Here is a 17,459-nt window from a genome sequence, read left to right on the forward strand (position 1 = left end):
AAAAGACGCTGAAGTTGCACAGCTGTTATTACAGTAGTCTGTCCAGGGCAAAACTACAAAGCAAGTAATTGTTTTTGTGGTTCCTTTTTTTGACTATCAAGGCACAATTTGTCATCTTGCTAATTTTCCATTGTCCTGTGCAAAAACATAGTCAGCACTACTACATTTACAATTATCAAACAAGCAGCATGAAAGATTGAGAAATAGCATAGCACAAGCCATTTGACCACAAAAAAAATCTTCGTTAAAGAACAGATATGTGAATCCGTGTCACCCTGATGATTATGAGCAATTCTAAAAGAAGCAGATATTAACAATGTTACAGGAAATAACTGCTGTGCCTGTTTTTCAGTCCTTCCTTTTTGTAGAAAACTAGTTTATTTTCTTCTTTTCCCTTTTTAGACTCCACACTGGGCTAAACCTATCATTCATCCAACTCCAAATGTTCAGCCAGTTTAGATTCCATCAGAAGAGGCCAATTTACACACTTACTGATGATTGGAAGCCGTCAAAAAACATGAATTAGACTTCAAAAGTAGAAAGAATGACCTAAAGGACAGTGGACTTCAATTAGTTTTATTTGCCTTCTGTTTTCCAAACCTGTGTGACATCTTTTGATCCTATTTCCTCAAGAAGCACGAAGCCCACAAACTTAAGAGCTCTGTTTGTGCTAGGGAAAACTGAAATTATTGTTATATTTATTCAAGAGTTGTGGCCTTAAGAAAAACACAGATGTTTCAAAATATATGACAAAATTGGCTGTACTGGTAATACTGGAATAGAAACAACATCTGAAACATGGCTGGGTCTCAAGCTGAACTTGGAATTCTGGCCAGAATTTTCACAGCTAATAGAAGTAATCAGGCATAGTTTTCAATCCATTCCTTCATGCAGAGAAAGCAAGCTGTGAAACTTGAGTTGGCATCCAGATGTCCTCTGAATTTTGTAGATTTGATTCAAATTTGTTTCCAGCATGATACTGGGAGAAAGAGGGAAAGAGAAATATTTGACGTCAAGCTATGAAGGCCAACGGTTTGGATGATTCTCTCATTTCTTAGCTGAAATAGGTTTCTGGCACTCTTTGTTTGAATGTGTTTCAGTGTTTAACACGAGTTTTCAGATAATCTAAGGCAGTGTGTGTTTACCTCCCTTGCCATAGATTCAGGCTTAGTGTCACACTGTATGTTTCTGTAGCTTCACACATCACCTCAGTGGGTTATCACTTTTCAGTGGCAGTGGTGGGGTGATGAAATTCCTTTCCCTCCTCTTCCACAGGAGTCATTACATCATTCCCTGAAAACGACTCTGTTTCCTGCTCCGGATAGTGCATCACCAGTTCCTCTTCCATGTTTTCCTGGGCATCAACATTACTTTCACACCCCCTAGCAGCACAGTTCTTGCCACTAGGTGCTCCTAAAATGGACCCCACAATAACAGTGTCGGCATTCATGATGTATATTTTTTCTGAGGAAGGAAAAAAATAGTGCTGAGCGTAGTTAACCATCACTGCTGACCCTAGACATGGCTCCTTTTCATGCAATTTTTTAAATTTGGTACTCAGTTTTTCTTTTTCCCCCTCCCCCCACCCGCCCCACATTCCTTTTTCTAACCAGAGGCGTGCAGATCAAGCCCATCACTGTGAAAACACAGAACTCACTAACCCTTCAAATGCCCTCAAAATTGGGTTTGGAAACATTGCCAGAATGTCTCATGTAGACTGTGTCTCAGGTAACCATTTTACCCCTATAAATAACCTTCCTGCATGATTTTATCTCCTGCCCTGTTCTATGGTCAAAGACTTCATGGGAACATATAGGAGACACATTTCAAGCTATTACTGTGAAACCAAGAGAAGAAAATGACAGCTGGACACATGTGAAGTACAACTCTCATTAAGTATTACATCATCATTTTCCAGCTGACACATTTTGGATTTCAAATTTCTTCTGCAAATTTACATCTGCAGGGATGAAAAAGAGGAAGAAGAGCAAAGCATTTTTCTGTCAGGTTCATAAGCGACTGAGGAAAATGTGAAAATAAGAAAGCGTTCTATTGAAATGAATAGATATACTGGAATTTGTGTGTCAAAGGTTCTGGAGATTCAGGCCCAATCTTTGTTAGAAGCTTTGGACACTTTGCTGCTCACTAATAATCTCAGAATGACATTATGTGCCCATGGTTGAAAAATTGAAAATGCAAGAGGAAAAAAAAGAAAAAGGCAAGACTCACCGATTTGATTGTTTGTGTGGTCTCTCACTCGAGAATCAATAGGGCGATCTGGGATATTTCCATCACTCTCTGTCACGTCAGTCAGACTCAGATCAGGACTACATGCTTTTTCTGTGCTGGAGAACAAGTTATTGTTGGTTTCCAAAGGCAGGGTTCTGTCAATGAACTTCTCTTCTGGCTCACTGTCAGCAGTCAGTCTAATCTGCCAATATATAGAGGAGAGTAGAAGTGGGGTGAATGTAAAAACAACACCGTGAAGACTGCAATAAGTCTACAGAACCCTTCTGTGGCAGAAATTAGCAACGACACACTGAAGTTATGATGGCTGATTGCAATCAGATTTATTAGAGTAAGTAGTATCTTGTATGTGTGCAGATGTACATTTAAAAGCAAACTGATTAAAAAAAAAAAATCAGTCTAAAGAGTGTTTTAGCAGATATGGATATTTAAAGTTAATAAGCCTAATAAACTGAGAATACTTGGAGGATGAAAGCTGCTATAATTTCACTGGAAGTAGGGGAATCAAACAGGTATGATGATTTCAGCAGCTGAGGAACTGCTTTCTGTCACTACCATATTGACTGATGTTTGTCTTGTTCATCTGCAAACTATCCTATTAAACCAGAAGCTGGTCCTGATGGAAAATCTTCCAGACAAACCATACCCACTGGATACCCATATGACAGTCACGGCAAATCCTACAAAGAGTGACACAGAAGACAAGTACAAATCCCACTTGTGTGACTGGAGCAGTAAGATAAAATGGGACTGACAGACAAAGTCCTCCCAGCAGGTAGGAAAGGTGTGTTCACCCTGTGATTTTTGGATCTTGTCCCATAGACTGCAACATGAATGGCATAAGACCAAACCAAATACTCCCTTTGCAAACAAGAATGGCAACATCATATTATTTAACACTGCATTAGACACAGCTGAAAACACAGAAGTAGCTAGTCCTAGTTGTGTAGTCCAAACAAGACGACTGGCATTCTTTAACAGGACATTTAAAAATATCATTATTTACATCGGAATGGAAAGTGATCTGTTTTGGAATACTGTTCACACTTACTGTATATTCATTCACTAGATCAGAACCTGCAATGGAAAGACGAAATATTATCAGAAGAAAATTCACAGCAATCACAAGAATTTCAATATTTGCTCTGAAATATCACCCAGCCATGTCCTGAACTACCCTACTGCCCAACGTCAGTGTCACCTCCATAACGCTGCACAGTCACAGTTTCTATTGTGTAAGGCAAGCAAGGAAGCAAAAATTTCATTTTGAGAAAATTAAGCTGCACAGAAGAGGTGTTGAATTGTATTCCTGATTAAATTAATAGAAAAAGCTCTGATGTTCCGTGATGAGGAGAATCTAACACAACTAAAGAGAGGGGATTAGTTAACTGGGCAAAATATGTGTACCCTAGGGGATCTGCACAGGTTGCTATGGCTGACACCCAATTTTTTGGAACACGTCTCCCACATTTGAGTGCCCAGAAGTTAACTGAGCATTTTTTCCAGTAAAGCTTCCCTGAACTGACACACGGCCCAGTGCAGTGGGAAGCAGGTGCCATCTAGCGGGTCGTCACAGCCAGTGTCACCTGCTCACGCCAGACAGACAACAGGACTGGCCTTTTGCATGTCAGCAGAGACACACACTTGACACGAAAATGTTCTACATTTTAAATTAAAATTCTATAAAATAAAGTTCCATATTAAAACTATCCACTTATTCTTTAGACAGATGGATTACAATTCCTGGTCCATCAGTCACTCACCTTGAGATCTGAGCCCGGGTTTGTGTGAAGCAATGGAATGCAGATGTGCTGATAAAAGAAACCATTCCTTTAGCAAAACTCATCATGGAGCGTGCAGGTTCTAACAGCTTTACCACACCCACTGGTCTACAACCAATGCACAACATGCATGTCCTGCTTTCTACAGAAGAGGGAATGTGGTTCTGCAGGCACACTCCACATGTAACTCTAGGCAAAGCTGAGAGTCGGTATCAGTAAAAATCACTCTTCCTCTCATGCCCAAAGCCCAACCCTAGTCCAGGAACCAACAAATACTCACAAACCACTTCAGATATCATTTAATATTAGTGTCTGTGCTGAGAGAAGAAAACACTGGGTTTCCCCTTCCCCACCCAGCTTGTAGTATCTTCCTCCATAAATTCACAGTTGCTTCATTCTCTTATCTTCTCCAACACACTTCATGACCAGTTTGTGTACAACCGTTATCTGGCCCACCTCCACCAGGCAGTAGTAAACATTCTCTTCCCCAGTGACCTCCACAAAATTCTGGGATATCTGGAGATCAAACAGCATGCTATGTATTTAAAAACTCACGCTTTCCTTTGAGGATGAGGATCTGCTTCTTGCAAACCTTCCGCTTCCAAAATAACAGCATGCCCACAAGTAGCACTATCACAGAGAGAACCACTCCCCAAAGAACTAGACCTATAGCACAGAAAGGGAGCACAGGAAAGGCTAAGAAATGGCAGAGGGGGAACTATTAGTAGATGTATGTTTTTGGACATAGAACCACGGACAACATTTCACAAGTTGTAAGGGATTTGCAGGAAGCTCCCACCAAAAAATTGCATTTACCAAAGACATATCCAAATAAAACATGTTAGACAGTGTAAATGGTTTATCTTTGTTACCTCCCGTTGTTGTCTCCCCCTTGGCTGAGGTAGGAAAAGTGCCAGCCAGAGCTTTCTCCTCAGGAGTTGAACTGGGGTTTTCCATTGTTGTGGCACTTAAAACAATACTAGCAACAGTCACCAGGTTCTCCTCAAACCTCCTTAGGTTAGAGTTATCTCTTTCATTGCTGAATCTCATGGATAAAGTGCTTGGGGTGAGGTAGGTGGGCAATTGGTCCAGGCAAACTTGATCGTGGGTGGCATTTCCTTTGCTTAGTGCTACTTTGTTTAACTTGGCACAGCTAGAGAATGAAAGAGAAGAGTGTATCAATGCTAGAGGACGCTGCCATGGTGCAAGATCAGAGTATTTTCCATGTGACAAACATCCCTTTGGTCATTTTTGTATCACCTGCATTTATTGCTTTCTGTGAAAAAGTCATTAACCTTCTTCTCATCCCTGTGTCATTAATTATTGATATGGATGCAAACCATACATATGTTTAATTCCACTGTAATCGGTAAACTAACAATTAGGCAAGAGGAATTCCTTCCTTCTTCCAGTACAGGGCTGTGCAACAGGTATAAAGAGAAGCCTTTTGAACTCTGCATATAGGTCCAAAGCTACCCCGTTGCCTCTAAATTTGTATACTTTGCATTGGAAGTGACAGGTGTCCCTTTTCATCCTTTCTTAACTTTAATTAATTAGTTAGTCACTTTAAAGATCTATGGACTTACTTTGTGTGGGGCTTGCAGATGTCGGTGCTGGAGTTTTGATTGGAGAAGGTTCCAGGCGGGCACTTTTCACAAATAACATCAGTTGATGAGGTGCCTGATTTAAAATAATGACTGAGGACCGATCGGCCAAAGTGCATCACGTCCAGGCCTATGGCCAAGACCAGAAAAGGTAAACTAGACAGGTAGGAACTCCTACCTCTGACTTTGACTCCAAAACCAGGCTTGCAAACAGTGTGCTGCTGGCATCGCGAGCAGGTGTACTTAACAGAGATTTGACAGAACAGGCCTGGGCGGCACTCACACTCGCGGCTGGAATTGAAGGAGCAGGGCTTTGTCTCCACAAGGTCAGGTTCTGTGGGGAAGAAAGAGATACAGTAACAAAGGATCGCCCTGCAAGGAAAATGCAAAGCAGGGGCCAAAGCTGAGCACCATCAGTTCAACGGCTCAGGAAGCAGAACAGGCTGCTGGCATTCTTCATGATGGCAACTTAAGTCATGAATAATTGGAGAGTACTAGCCAGTAGACAATTGCTTGCAACGTAAGACAGAAAGCAGAAATTAGACTTGGATAGCACTGAATGAGAGAATTCTTAGGTAGTCTCAGGTCACACAGGCAGCAATACTCATTATGTGCAAGGTAGCATTCCGCTCTCTAAATCAGTCACCAAGGATGGATAATTTTGCTGCTGGAAATTCTAAATGAATAAAATATAAATAAAGTGTAAACAAAATACATAGAGAGAATATAACTGTGAGGTATGTGTGAGGGAAAGCAAACCTTTTGCGCATGATACACAAGCTGCACATTGTGGCTTATGGAATCTTTCTTTCACATACTGTTCAGGTCCACATTTCATGCAGTCCTCATCTGGGTCCCTAGGACATGTTTTCTTTTTAACAGAGCCTGGAGAAAGAAAAACAAAATGTGCAGGATAACCTGTTCAGAATCACAGGAGACATCCATCCTGAAGTGTTCTTGTATGTTCATTTACCTGTTAGACACACTACCACAGTCATATTGTTTCTCTAGCACGTTTTTGCCTTTCCCATTCAAGGATGAAGGGATCACAGCTGCCCTGTGCCAGCAACACTACGCACAGTGTTACCACAGTCAGCGTGGATGGCTGCAGAACGGGCACATGGCGAGTCGTTCACTGACAGTTAGAAAAGATTGCCAGGCTTGCAGTGATGCCAATATTGTCCTGTCATTACTAAGCTCCCAGGCAATGGTTTTTCATGTTTTCTTCCTAACTATAGCAACCAAGTTCTGATATTTTGCTACGTAAGGCATCTCTTTTCCTTTCAAAAGCTGCCAGAATCACCTGCAGGTTTGCAGTGGGTTGCTCTCTGAGCAGTCCTGCTAGTTTTACAGTTGCCTTGACAGTAGTGAGATGGTTTTATTTTTCAACTGTTTTCCATTAAACAAACCAAATTGCCTATGTATGTCTTTCTGATGCTGGATGTATATGCTATACAATTTCTCTGCTCAACACTTCCAGCTCACCTGGACTCATTGCTCCCAGTTTGCAAGCACACTACCCCGGATCTCACATACCTTCTGTGTATATGCAGCACGCACGAAGCTGAGCTGAATTAGATGACCTCTGGAGGTCTTTGCCAAACTTAAGCTATTCTATGACTCCATATTTATGTCTGGTAATCATTTTCTAGTGACCAGCTTTTAAAAGCACCCATCTGGCATGCTAGCTAAAATAACCAGCTAAGAGTATGGAAAAGGCTAGGACAGAAGCATTCCTAATATTTCAGCTTCTGAAGCAACAGATGAGATATTCTACCACTGGCCAGAGTGCCAAAGAAATTAGAAAATGCAGGGGTCAGCTGTGACCTTGTCAGGAACTGGAAATAACTACCAGAGGGTAAGGAACAGTGGCAGTTGCAGAAGCAAAAGGAAAAAGCTAAAGCAGCAACATAAAGACAGGCAGAGTTGAATGTTTCACAGGTGGAAAACAGGAGGAGAGAAATGAATCCCAGTTTCAGCATCCAGCCTGCATCGCCCAGCCACAAAGAGTTAACCACAGGGAGGGGTGGATCTGGCAGGGGAATAACTCACCTACTGTGCATTTTGGAAGGCATGCTGTAGGAGTGCAGGTAAAATCAGCTGTGCTATATTTGGCCCATTAAATACCACCAGACAAGCCTGAACAGCGTCACTCCCACCTCCTCAACACTACTTGTCTGAGACTGTTGTTTTCAAGGTGGGGGCTGATGGCTGAATCTCGGCACTCAAGCTGCAAATGTGTACCTGCACATATCTGTCATCTCCCCCTTCCTCCTCCAACGACACAAAAGCTTTAACTTCAGATATTTGAGACTTCCTGAACACATGGGTCCCTCCCCTGGGGTATGTGTGCTCCGGGTGCAGTAACTTCGAAGTTTCCCTAACAGTGTCTTCTGGTGATGTCCTGCACTGATTGTGTCCGTCGCTCAACAACCAGGCAAAAGCCTAAGCAACAGGAACAGCAGCTGCAGTCACCTCTACAGAAAAACGTACTGGACGGAGCCTTCCTTTCCTGGAGATGGCTGAACATCTGCCTGCCTGCGGGAAGTAGTGAATGAATCCCTTGGTTTGCTTTACTTGCCTGCACGGCTTTTGCTTTACCTATTAAACTGTCTTTATCTCAACCTCCGAGTTTTCTCATTTTTCCTCTCTGATTCTCTCCCCCATTCCACCGAGGCGGTGAGCGAGAGGCCACACAGTGCTCAATTGCAGGCTGGGGTTGAACCACGACAGCAACCAAGCACTGAACCTCTATTATTAGAGCAAAAATAAATGTCTAAAGTTTCCTTTTGAAAAGAAAAACATTTCTGTAAGAAGAGACCGATGAGGGTATGTACCCTAAAATGCCCCACCCGCTAAGGGTTTTTTTGGCCAACAGGGGGAGTTTCAGACATTTCCAGAACTTGTCTCACCAGGGTGTTTCCTGCTTCTGACCTCATGCATCACAACGAGCTTCAGGCAAAGCTCGCTGTGCCCCCTTATGAAGGGGCTGTTCACTTTCTCATGTGAGACACTTTCTAAACTGCGTTGACTATGAAGATAATGACAGATTTTCCGCACCTGCATTTTTTCTTTTTTTGGCTCTGACCAGAAACTTATTTAGCCTAATTTCACTGCACTATTTCAGACGCTGAGGCAAACTGAAATGAATTCTTAGAACCTGCCTACTTCTGGCTACTTCAGAGTGTCAAGTCAGCCAATAAAAACCACATAAAAAAATTCTAGTAAGTTATCTTGTTTGCAATTTATAGATTGCATGCAGACTGAACAGGAGCAGGGCAGTGGAGAACAAGGTCACATCTGGATCCACACTAGACAGTGATTCGTGCAATTGCACTTTACTTCAACAACAAAATACAATTCTGCATGCATATATATATGGTTCCTACTACCTCTATGAGAAAGACTCCATGTTAATTTGATTGAATTACAAACGTACTGACCTGAGGGACACCGGTAGCAGCAGCTTTGTGAAGTTTCATCATAGAACCAATTTTCAAGTGTATCACAGGAATGAGATGGGATTAGTGATGTCTAGAAATTGAAACAGACAAAAGACACAGTTAGAAAACAATTAGTTCTGTATTAGAGCAGATTCCAGTATCTGTCTCAAGTGCAAATTTTAAAAAAGGGTTAAAAAAATCACTGTTCTGAAATGATCTCATGTTGATTTGAGGTAACGATTTTTTAGAAAGTAAAAAACCAAAAACCAACCAAACAAAAAAACCACCCTAACTTGTGTACCAGATTTCCAGCTCTGTGTGCACTGGAATAAGAGTTGGTGTCACAGTCCACGTCATCTAAATCTAGCTGGATTGTCTGTAATTCACAAGGATAATTCTTGTTTGCAGCAAATAAATCTTTCTGTTCAGTTATTTATGCGGTCATAATGCTTGGATTTAGTGACCTAAAAATGTGTTTATTATAAACCATTACATTGTTTTACTTATAATTCAGGGACAAATCCTACACTGAGAAAAAAAGGTTTTTGCCTTGAAAAGAATGCTGCAGATACTCACACAACGAAGCCCTTATTCAAATAACTAATCCCATTTCTATTTTGAGTGAAGGTCTCCAGGAGCAACCTTTGGTTTGACAACATAACTGATACTTATTTAGTTAAAAAAAACCCCACAGAATAGTTCTAATATTAGCTTAGAAAATGAGATTCAGCTATGAATTGTATCAAGAAGCATATAATAAGACTTCACTTATGCGCGGCAGGGCCACTTCATGGTCTGGGAAATTACAGTGCTACAAGTTTTCTGATGAGAAAATCTGATTTTTCTAATTTGGCATCTCCCTTAATAATCCCCTTAAAATTTTGTTATCTGAATTTCATTTTCAGTATTTACTAGAAGGTATAAATAGCAAGTTTTTGTAAAGACTCAATCAGTAGATTCCCCAGAGATTTTTCTTACATGATACTGGTAGAGCAGTTAAATACTTCAAAAAACCTACATCTCACTTTCTGCAGATGCATTTCCCTACTGCCTTTGCACGCAGTGCAGAATCTTACTACCTAACTCATTTCACAGCTGTACTCTCCTATTTAATACTCTGCTCTTTTCACAGCAGGACCATAAAAACACAGAAGTTATTTAACTTGCCCCAGGTTACATCAGAAAACAGGAACTTTCAGTCAAAGGGGAAATTAACAAAAGGACAAGAAAAAAAACATATTCACATATTGAAACCATTAAATTTCATTGAGCTCCAGTAATAGAACTGAGAAATCCTGCCTGACACATTTCTGCACTAACCACTGGGCCACACAGCCTCCATACGAAGCATTTTTTCTAGCATATAGAGGAAATAGCAAATGTGTGCTCGCTCAGCCTGACTCAGATCAGGTTTACAAATGTGCGCCCTGTATTTTTATTTTCTGAAGAGGAAGCCCTGGGCTGTAGGAAATAGAAGCGGAATCTCCTTGCACTCTGGTTAACCAGCCCCTCTGAGACTACATTGAATAACAGGAAATTACACGAGACCTGTCACTAGACAAAGAGTCATTCAGGAGTCACTTCAGTGACATGAAGTGAATTAACTAGTTGTATAAAGAAATTCAAGGAACAGCAACATCCTGGCTGCAGCTAAGCCGTCCTGGACTAGTTTCTCTGTATGAGCTATGGGAAGTCACCACAAAAACTTGACCTTCTGTCCCTGGTTCTCCTGGGCAACAAACTCAGGCTGTGAAATTATGTTTGACTTTAAATCAGGGTGGGAACAAAATTCTTGAATGATTTATGCAGCACATAAACTTACAGCTTATTTAATTGTCTCTTTGGGGTTTACATAGAGGAATAGTGTCTGTGTAAAAGTGTGAGGGTAGGGCTGCTTTTTTACAAAGTTACCTGAAATCACAAGTTTAGGATTAGATTCTGCTCTTAGTTACAGCAATGAAAATTCTGATCATGAATTTGACCTGTTGTTAGTGCTGTGATAAATTACTGCATGAACCATGCATAACTACTACACAAATTATGAAAATATACATGAGAGTACTCAACTTTTACTTTTCTTTCCACAAGAGGGCAGCTACACAATACACAACATCCACGGCACCACAACAAATGCTGCTTTCAAGCACTCAGTTCTGAGCCCAGCTTTGCAGCCAGCCTTACTGTTCACTGAGTCAAGCCTAAGGTCAGAATAAGTCATTTTAACAAATCGTGACATGATTTCTATGGCTGAGAAACTACATTCTGGAGACCCCACTATTTCTAATCCATAGCTACCTGCAAAATGTTTTAAGAGTTGCCATCCTTTCAGCTGAGGTATGTTTAATGAGTACAAAACTTATTATAGATCCTTTCAGTGATAAATAATGTAACATATCAATGCTCAGCATCAGTCATCATCTCCCTGTTCTAATTTTTGTTCCTCTACATTCTAAAGCTGTTTGATTCCTACTGTGACCTGTAATAGCAATGCAATGATGCAAAGTTCTGCTCTAAAACAAAGCAGAAAGGTTGGTGCTTTTTAGACCTGAGTATAATCCAAGCCCCCATAGCTCTAGCACTTCAGGCTTAAAAGCTCAAAATAAATTACATAAGCAAACCTGGCAGTATGGAAAGGCTAAGTGTCACAAAAATTATATGGGCTCTGCTTCTTACCTTATGCAAGACATTTTGTAAGCTAAATTTCAAGTTTTCATGCATCTGGAATAAAAGATCTCGCGCTAAGAACCTACCAAAACTTCCATGAATTTTTGCAGGAGCGAAACAAGTTGGTGCCTAAAAGCCAAGAGCAGGCCTTGAAGAAGTGGCGGAGGTGATGGGCCAAGGTGTCCATGTTTTAAGTCTTCCATAAAATGAAACTAATTTTCTGCAGAGGTATTACACTACTTCTGGGAACAAGAACAACATAATTTTCATTTTTCTGTTTATGTGTGCTGAATATGAGAGTAATACGTTAACTAAAACAAAAGATAACCAGCCAAAGATATGAAGTGAAAAGGGAACAAAAATGTGCATTATTAGTGGGTAGCAACAGGCCTGAACGGAGGTAATTTGCCCACTCAATGACTGAACATGTGAATTACCTCAGTTTCACCACCTGTAACTGCTCTTCCCACATGCAAAATACCACCTCCAGCATTTCAGCTACAATTAGTGAAATTAGGGTGCAAGTTTGCAATAAGCTATTGCCTTGTTTGACCTTTTATTTTTATGAGCTCAGTAGTTCTACTTACAGAGAGACCGCTGGAAGCAACTCACCAAGAAACACAGGGAATTCCAGATTTCTTGTTTTCCAGTCCCACTCCCTTGACAGCTCAGTGCTTCTGGAAAGATACCTTATGCATTTTCTTGATTTGACAATCAACTTAAACCTCTGTGCGCAAGAAGGCTCCAAGTGATACGATTTATGTGTTTGGGGTTTTTTTGTTCCTCAGCTGTTGGCTACTCCTTTTTTAACATCAAAAATCTAGACATGAACCATCCAGTCCACCCACATTTGGAGGGACTGGAAAATGCTTAATAAATATTTATCTCACTGTTCCTGGACAGAATGACCACTGAGTGCTGGAGTTTTGGAATATTTTATTGTTAAAAAGCAAATATTTCAGTGGCTTGGCCAAAAAAAGCATTAGATTTCCACAGAATTATGGAAGTAACACATGTGTGTGAATAAGACAAAAAGTTTAAATACAAAATAATGAAAATCTTCTACCTTGGACCATTACCCCATTTGTTAGTATGAACAGTTAGTCTAAGAATCCTTTTGCAATACATTCTAGGATGATAGTGGAAATTTAATGCTGTCTCGGAAAAAAATATGAGCTTAATTACTTTGACTCAGGATTGTGTGAATATCACTAATAAAACTCATTTTTTCCAGAACAAAACCAGATTATTTAAATTAAGACTCTTTGTGAGGCAGAAGCTGAAGGTTAAGGTTTGACTTAGTAGGTTCTAGTTGCTCATAAATAGCTCTTGAAATGAAAGGAAGGGATAAAGCAAAAGAGACAGAAAAAAGTTTCAGCCTCGCATTACAAAACCTCAGCGCTATCACCTTCTTACAAAAAAGCATCAGCTGTGAGTGTTGGGGTGGCAAGTTCACCTTCTTGATCCGTGGTGCCCATGTGCAGAGGCCCACAAAAAAGAAAATGCTAAGAAATTCTCCACTTACAGCTTTGGCCATTTCTCCTGGCTATGTATGCTTACGGAAACTGCCAATTAGCCAGTGAGAGAAGATTCCCTTCATCGTTTGCGCCCCTTACTACTTATTTCATAGGGAAGGATTTGTGTGTAAGAGCTTCCACTTCTGCTCCATTCCCCCTTCTTCTTCCTGGAATGCCTAGAAACACTGGAGTGTGGTATGATCCATGCTCAGCAGCAACTAGTACGTGGCTTTGCTTCATCAAGGAAATCTCCAATAAGTTTTACAGAACAAACTCTCCTAATCTATGCAAGAAACAGAATGAAATGCAGTAATCTCAAAATCCTCTTTAACTAACATTCAAAGTATTTTTCTCTTCCATCTTTTGACTGTCCCTCCTCCTTACCAACTCTTGTCTGAATCTCAAGACAGAAACAGAACTCAGGTTATTGTTTTCTTGTTTTTTTAAAGCTTTGTATCTCAAGGTCCTATTAAATAAAGCAAATATATTTGATACAAAGCATTTGGCTTTTTTCAGTGCTTGCTTTTGAGAATTTGCTTTAGAAAATAGGCTTTTTGTATCTCTTCTCACTTTCTTTGTGTCTACAAACGTGTTTGCTATTCCAATCTAAATAATGGTAGTCGTACAGACGGTGCTGAATTCAGTGGGCTACTCTGCAATTCAGTCAGGGCAAGGTTTGACTCATTTATTTATGGTCTTTTGAGCTCACAGAGAAAAAGTGATGGTGAGGCAGAGTAAGAAATCAGCTTGCTACAAATGAGCTGTAAGTCAGGAAGAAAGCGTATTACGGTAAAAAAAAAATCTTCTACCAGCACTGGCTATTCTAGAACTGACTAAGACTGCAGCAAAACAGTTGACTCCCTTTCAAGCTTCTATCCAAATTCTGACAGTACAAAAGAAGCTGATAATCTAAGACTTCAAGTAGTCAAGCTGCATCTGCTTGATAGTAAAGACATTATTAACAAGTAAGAGTTAACTGAATATTAAAACAAACAAAACCCAAACTGTGGACTCAAGTGAGGTGGAATAGGGTCTAAAATATGACCAATAAACTGTGACTTGCTCATATTAAACAGTATCCCTTGTAGTCCAGTAGCAGGAAAAGCAGGTTGCTGCGATGGAGACAATACAGACAGACAGTGAAAAGCCGGTTGTTTATCCTAGCGAGATCTACATATTTATTTGGGGTAACTGACAATTTTTCAGTGAGTCTGAATGTTGACAATGAGTATCAGAAAACCAAATTTTCTCTCTGCCTCTTTCATTTTATGAAAAAACACCAAAAGTTATGTCAAATAGCAAAAACACCATCTTCTTTTCTATTGCAGTTCTCCTAAAGCAGTTTGCATTCAGCAGACAGGGCAAGGTTATCTGAACACCCTCCTACGTATTGCCCAGGGGGGTAAGGACTACAGACTCCAATCCTAGGGAAGAACAGTGATCCTTCTATATTTCAGGAACGAGACAGCAGCAGGACAGATAACCAGGGCAAAACAGAGTAAACTTGCAATGTGGGAGGGGAAATGACAACTAAAGACACAAGATCAAACTACTCTTTCCAGAAGAGCCATAAGGATCTTTTTCAAATGTCTATGAAGAGGATGCAGGACTGACTTATTTTCAAAGATCTAATTGGAGTCAGTTTCTTGTTAAAAATCTGACAGACCAAGTGATGTGGTATATCATTCACTCACAGACAGGTGTTTTAGGCTAGTATAGGCTCATATTTCCACTGCAAGGGAAAATACCCAATTTCAGGATCCAAGACCCTGCAATTACTCACGTATTTGACCGTACCTGTGCAAAGAGCCTCTCCAACTGACCTTTTTGTATGTGTGTATGTCAAGCAGGGAAATTACCTGGATTTATGCCAGGTGCTAAGGGCTCATTGCCATGTGATCTACTAAGGAAGACTGAGTCGGGGAGGTAGGGGGAAATAACAACCCACAGGAGATGATAGGATCTAAGCAGGGAGCTAGCTTGCATCTACAGAGTCAGCTGAGTGGAACTAGTGTGCTATGTCTATTTTAAGTCAATTTGATGCAGAAATAATAGCCCATTCATGAGGAAGTCAGTGTCAGAGCGGTGGGTGGTTGTATAGAGGAAGGTATTTTACTGTTTAGTTTGCCTTTACACCTTTCAATTTGCCAGCCCTGACTCACATCAGCAGAGTGAGCAGAAGCCCTCCGAACGAAGCTCTGTCACATAGCACCTGGCCATGCAGGCAAAATTTAAAGCCACTCACCCAAAGAAAGCAGAACAGTTCCCCACCTCTAACAAATCTTTCCTCATTCCCTAACTGTGATGTGCCTGGAGGTGCAGTAACACTAACAATGCCAACAGAAAAAAAAAACACAGACCATAGCTCCTATTCTCTGCTCCTGCCTGCAAAGTTCCCAGAGAGGGCAAACTCTCCTGCCTGCTCTTTCCGCCTTTATCTCCTGACAGCTCTGCTCTCTACATTTATCACCCTGTATTGCATAAAGCCTGTTTCTGTGGACACCCAGGACCCAGCCTATGGTCAGGATAGTCCTGCAGCTCCAGGTGCCCCCAGCCCTCTCCAGACTCCTGCATCCTGAGGGGCTGCAGGATCCTGCTGCCACCCTGCCTTACCTGAGGGGCTGTCTGGATATCCTGGAGAAGCAGCAGGAGCCACAGTCCTAGTGGCAGGCTGTAGGCAGCCATCTGCGGTGGTGTTAAATCTCCCCAGGTGCCAGCATTGCAGGTTGGACAGCCAGGTTGCTCCTCCTGGAGGCTGAGGTCCTCCCAGGGTCCAGTCCAGTCTTGCTCTGTGTCTGTTCATTCAATCCAGAGCCATTCCAGCTGTTCAAGACAAGCAGGAGACAGGCTTTGAGACTCAAGGAAGCTGAGAAAACGATTTAGAAGGAAAGGGGAGGGTGGAGGGGGCTGCCCAGAAAAAGAAAAGTAAAAAAGAGCAAAACAAAACCACATCAATCTCTAGTCCCAGAGCTGTTGGTTGCACGCATCTGTGAGTTGGTTGCGCGCATCAAGGTTGCCACCAGAGGTACGCGGCTGGCTGTGCAGAAGCGCAGGCTCCTGAGTCATCTAGGCTACCCTCAGAGAGCACTTCACCACCCCAAAGCCTTGGCTGGGCAAGAGTCCAAGCCCTGCCCCGTCCATCTGCCACACTCTCAAGAGCTGCAGCCCAATCTCAAGAGAGTTCCCAGTAAAAAAACACTCATTTTTTCAGTACAGTCATTTTACTCCTGTTGAATGAGTGTGTGAAAACTCACAACCAACCAGGGTGACTCCACAAAGGTTTAGGCTTTACACATTGCCATTTTAAACACCAACATAATGCAGAGCATCCTCCCGAGAATCCTCTTTCCTCTGGTCCCACTTGAAATCAATTCCTGCTGCTGACAATCATCGCTTGGACTGCTATTTGTCATTCCACTCACTTTTGTTTGTTACTCTGGACAACGCTTTTTTGGCTCTGGTGCCTGGAAAGATCTCAGTTGGTTTAAGGTGTCATGAAGCTTTTTTATCTGCCCTAAAAGTTTTGTCAAAAGTAAAAGTTAGCCACTTCAAAAAAGGGCAGGCTGCCTCCAAAACCTCTCTGAGATGCTCAGGAAAATAATGAGAAGTTGAATTCTCACACCCATGGTTTTTTGCTTCTCACTCTTATCAGCAAAAAGAAAAAACAAAACAAAATAAATGAGAAAAGATTGCAAGTCGGATAACTGATTATTTTGTTAAAGACCCACAGCTGCCTCACTGCCACCACAACAGAGTACCAAAGATGAGAGCGTTCCACAGGGACTTTGGGACGATGTAAATATCTTCTTTAACCACAGCTGTAATTCTCTTCTTTTTAACTAACTGCCTCTATTTCTTTCTCCAGAATACCATCTTATAAAAACCAGGCATTTTCAGAACATTTCATACTGTGTATTTGACACACAAATCCAACCTCCTTTCTTCATTCTGTCAGGTTACTCTCAGTTTCTAAGCTCTAAGCTGATTGGGGTAGGTATGTCTAGAGATAGCTAAGTATCTGAATGTCCAAATAATACATTCTTGGGTTTCCTCATTAAATAATGGGCTAGAAATATCTAAATCTTGTGTAATAATACACCATCAGGCAATTCTATCTAAAGCTTTTCTAGCAAAAGGTCAGAAACCAACATAAGACACAGCCTGAAAAGTTTTAGCCTCTGTAAGTCATACTGCTGAGGTCAG

The 17,459-nt window shown here is 41.2% G+C and overlaps 1 protein-coding gene across 1 annotated transcript; it reads right to left on the minus strand.

Annotated features, from left to right (window-relative positions):
- Positions 1-666: 666 nt before the first annotated feature.
- Positions 667-15,941, minus strand: TNFRSF8 (TNF receptor superfamily member 8). Its single transcript, XM_065650143.1, has 11 exons — positions 15,870-15,941; positions 9,076-9,166; positions 6,392-6,517; positions 5,811-5,966; positions 5,615-5,708; positions 4,901-5,181; positions 4,584-4,694; positions 4,011-4,058; positions 3,299-3,324; positions 2,230-2,431; positions 667-1,464 (listed from the first exon to the last, which is right to left on the minus strand). Exons 1-11 carry the CDS (start codon positions 15,939-15,941, stop codon positions 1,220-1,222), a joined length of 1,452 nt encoding a protein of 483 aa, XP_065506215.1. The 3' UTR covers positions 667-1,219.
- Positions 15,942-17,459: the final 1,518 nt, after the last annotated feature.

This window comes from Caloenas nicobarica, chromosome 22 (genome assembly GCF_036013445.1).
Source record: "Caloenas nicobarica isolate bCalNic1 chromosome 22, bCalNic1.hap1, whole genome shotgun sequence".
Lineage (NCBI taxonomy): Eukaryota > Metazoa > Chordata > Aves > Columbiformes > Columbidae > Caloenas > Caloenas nicobarica.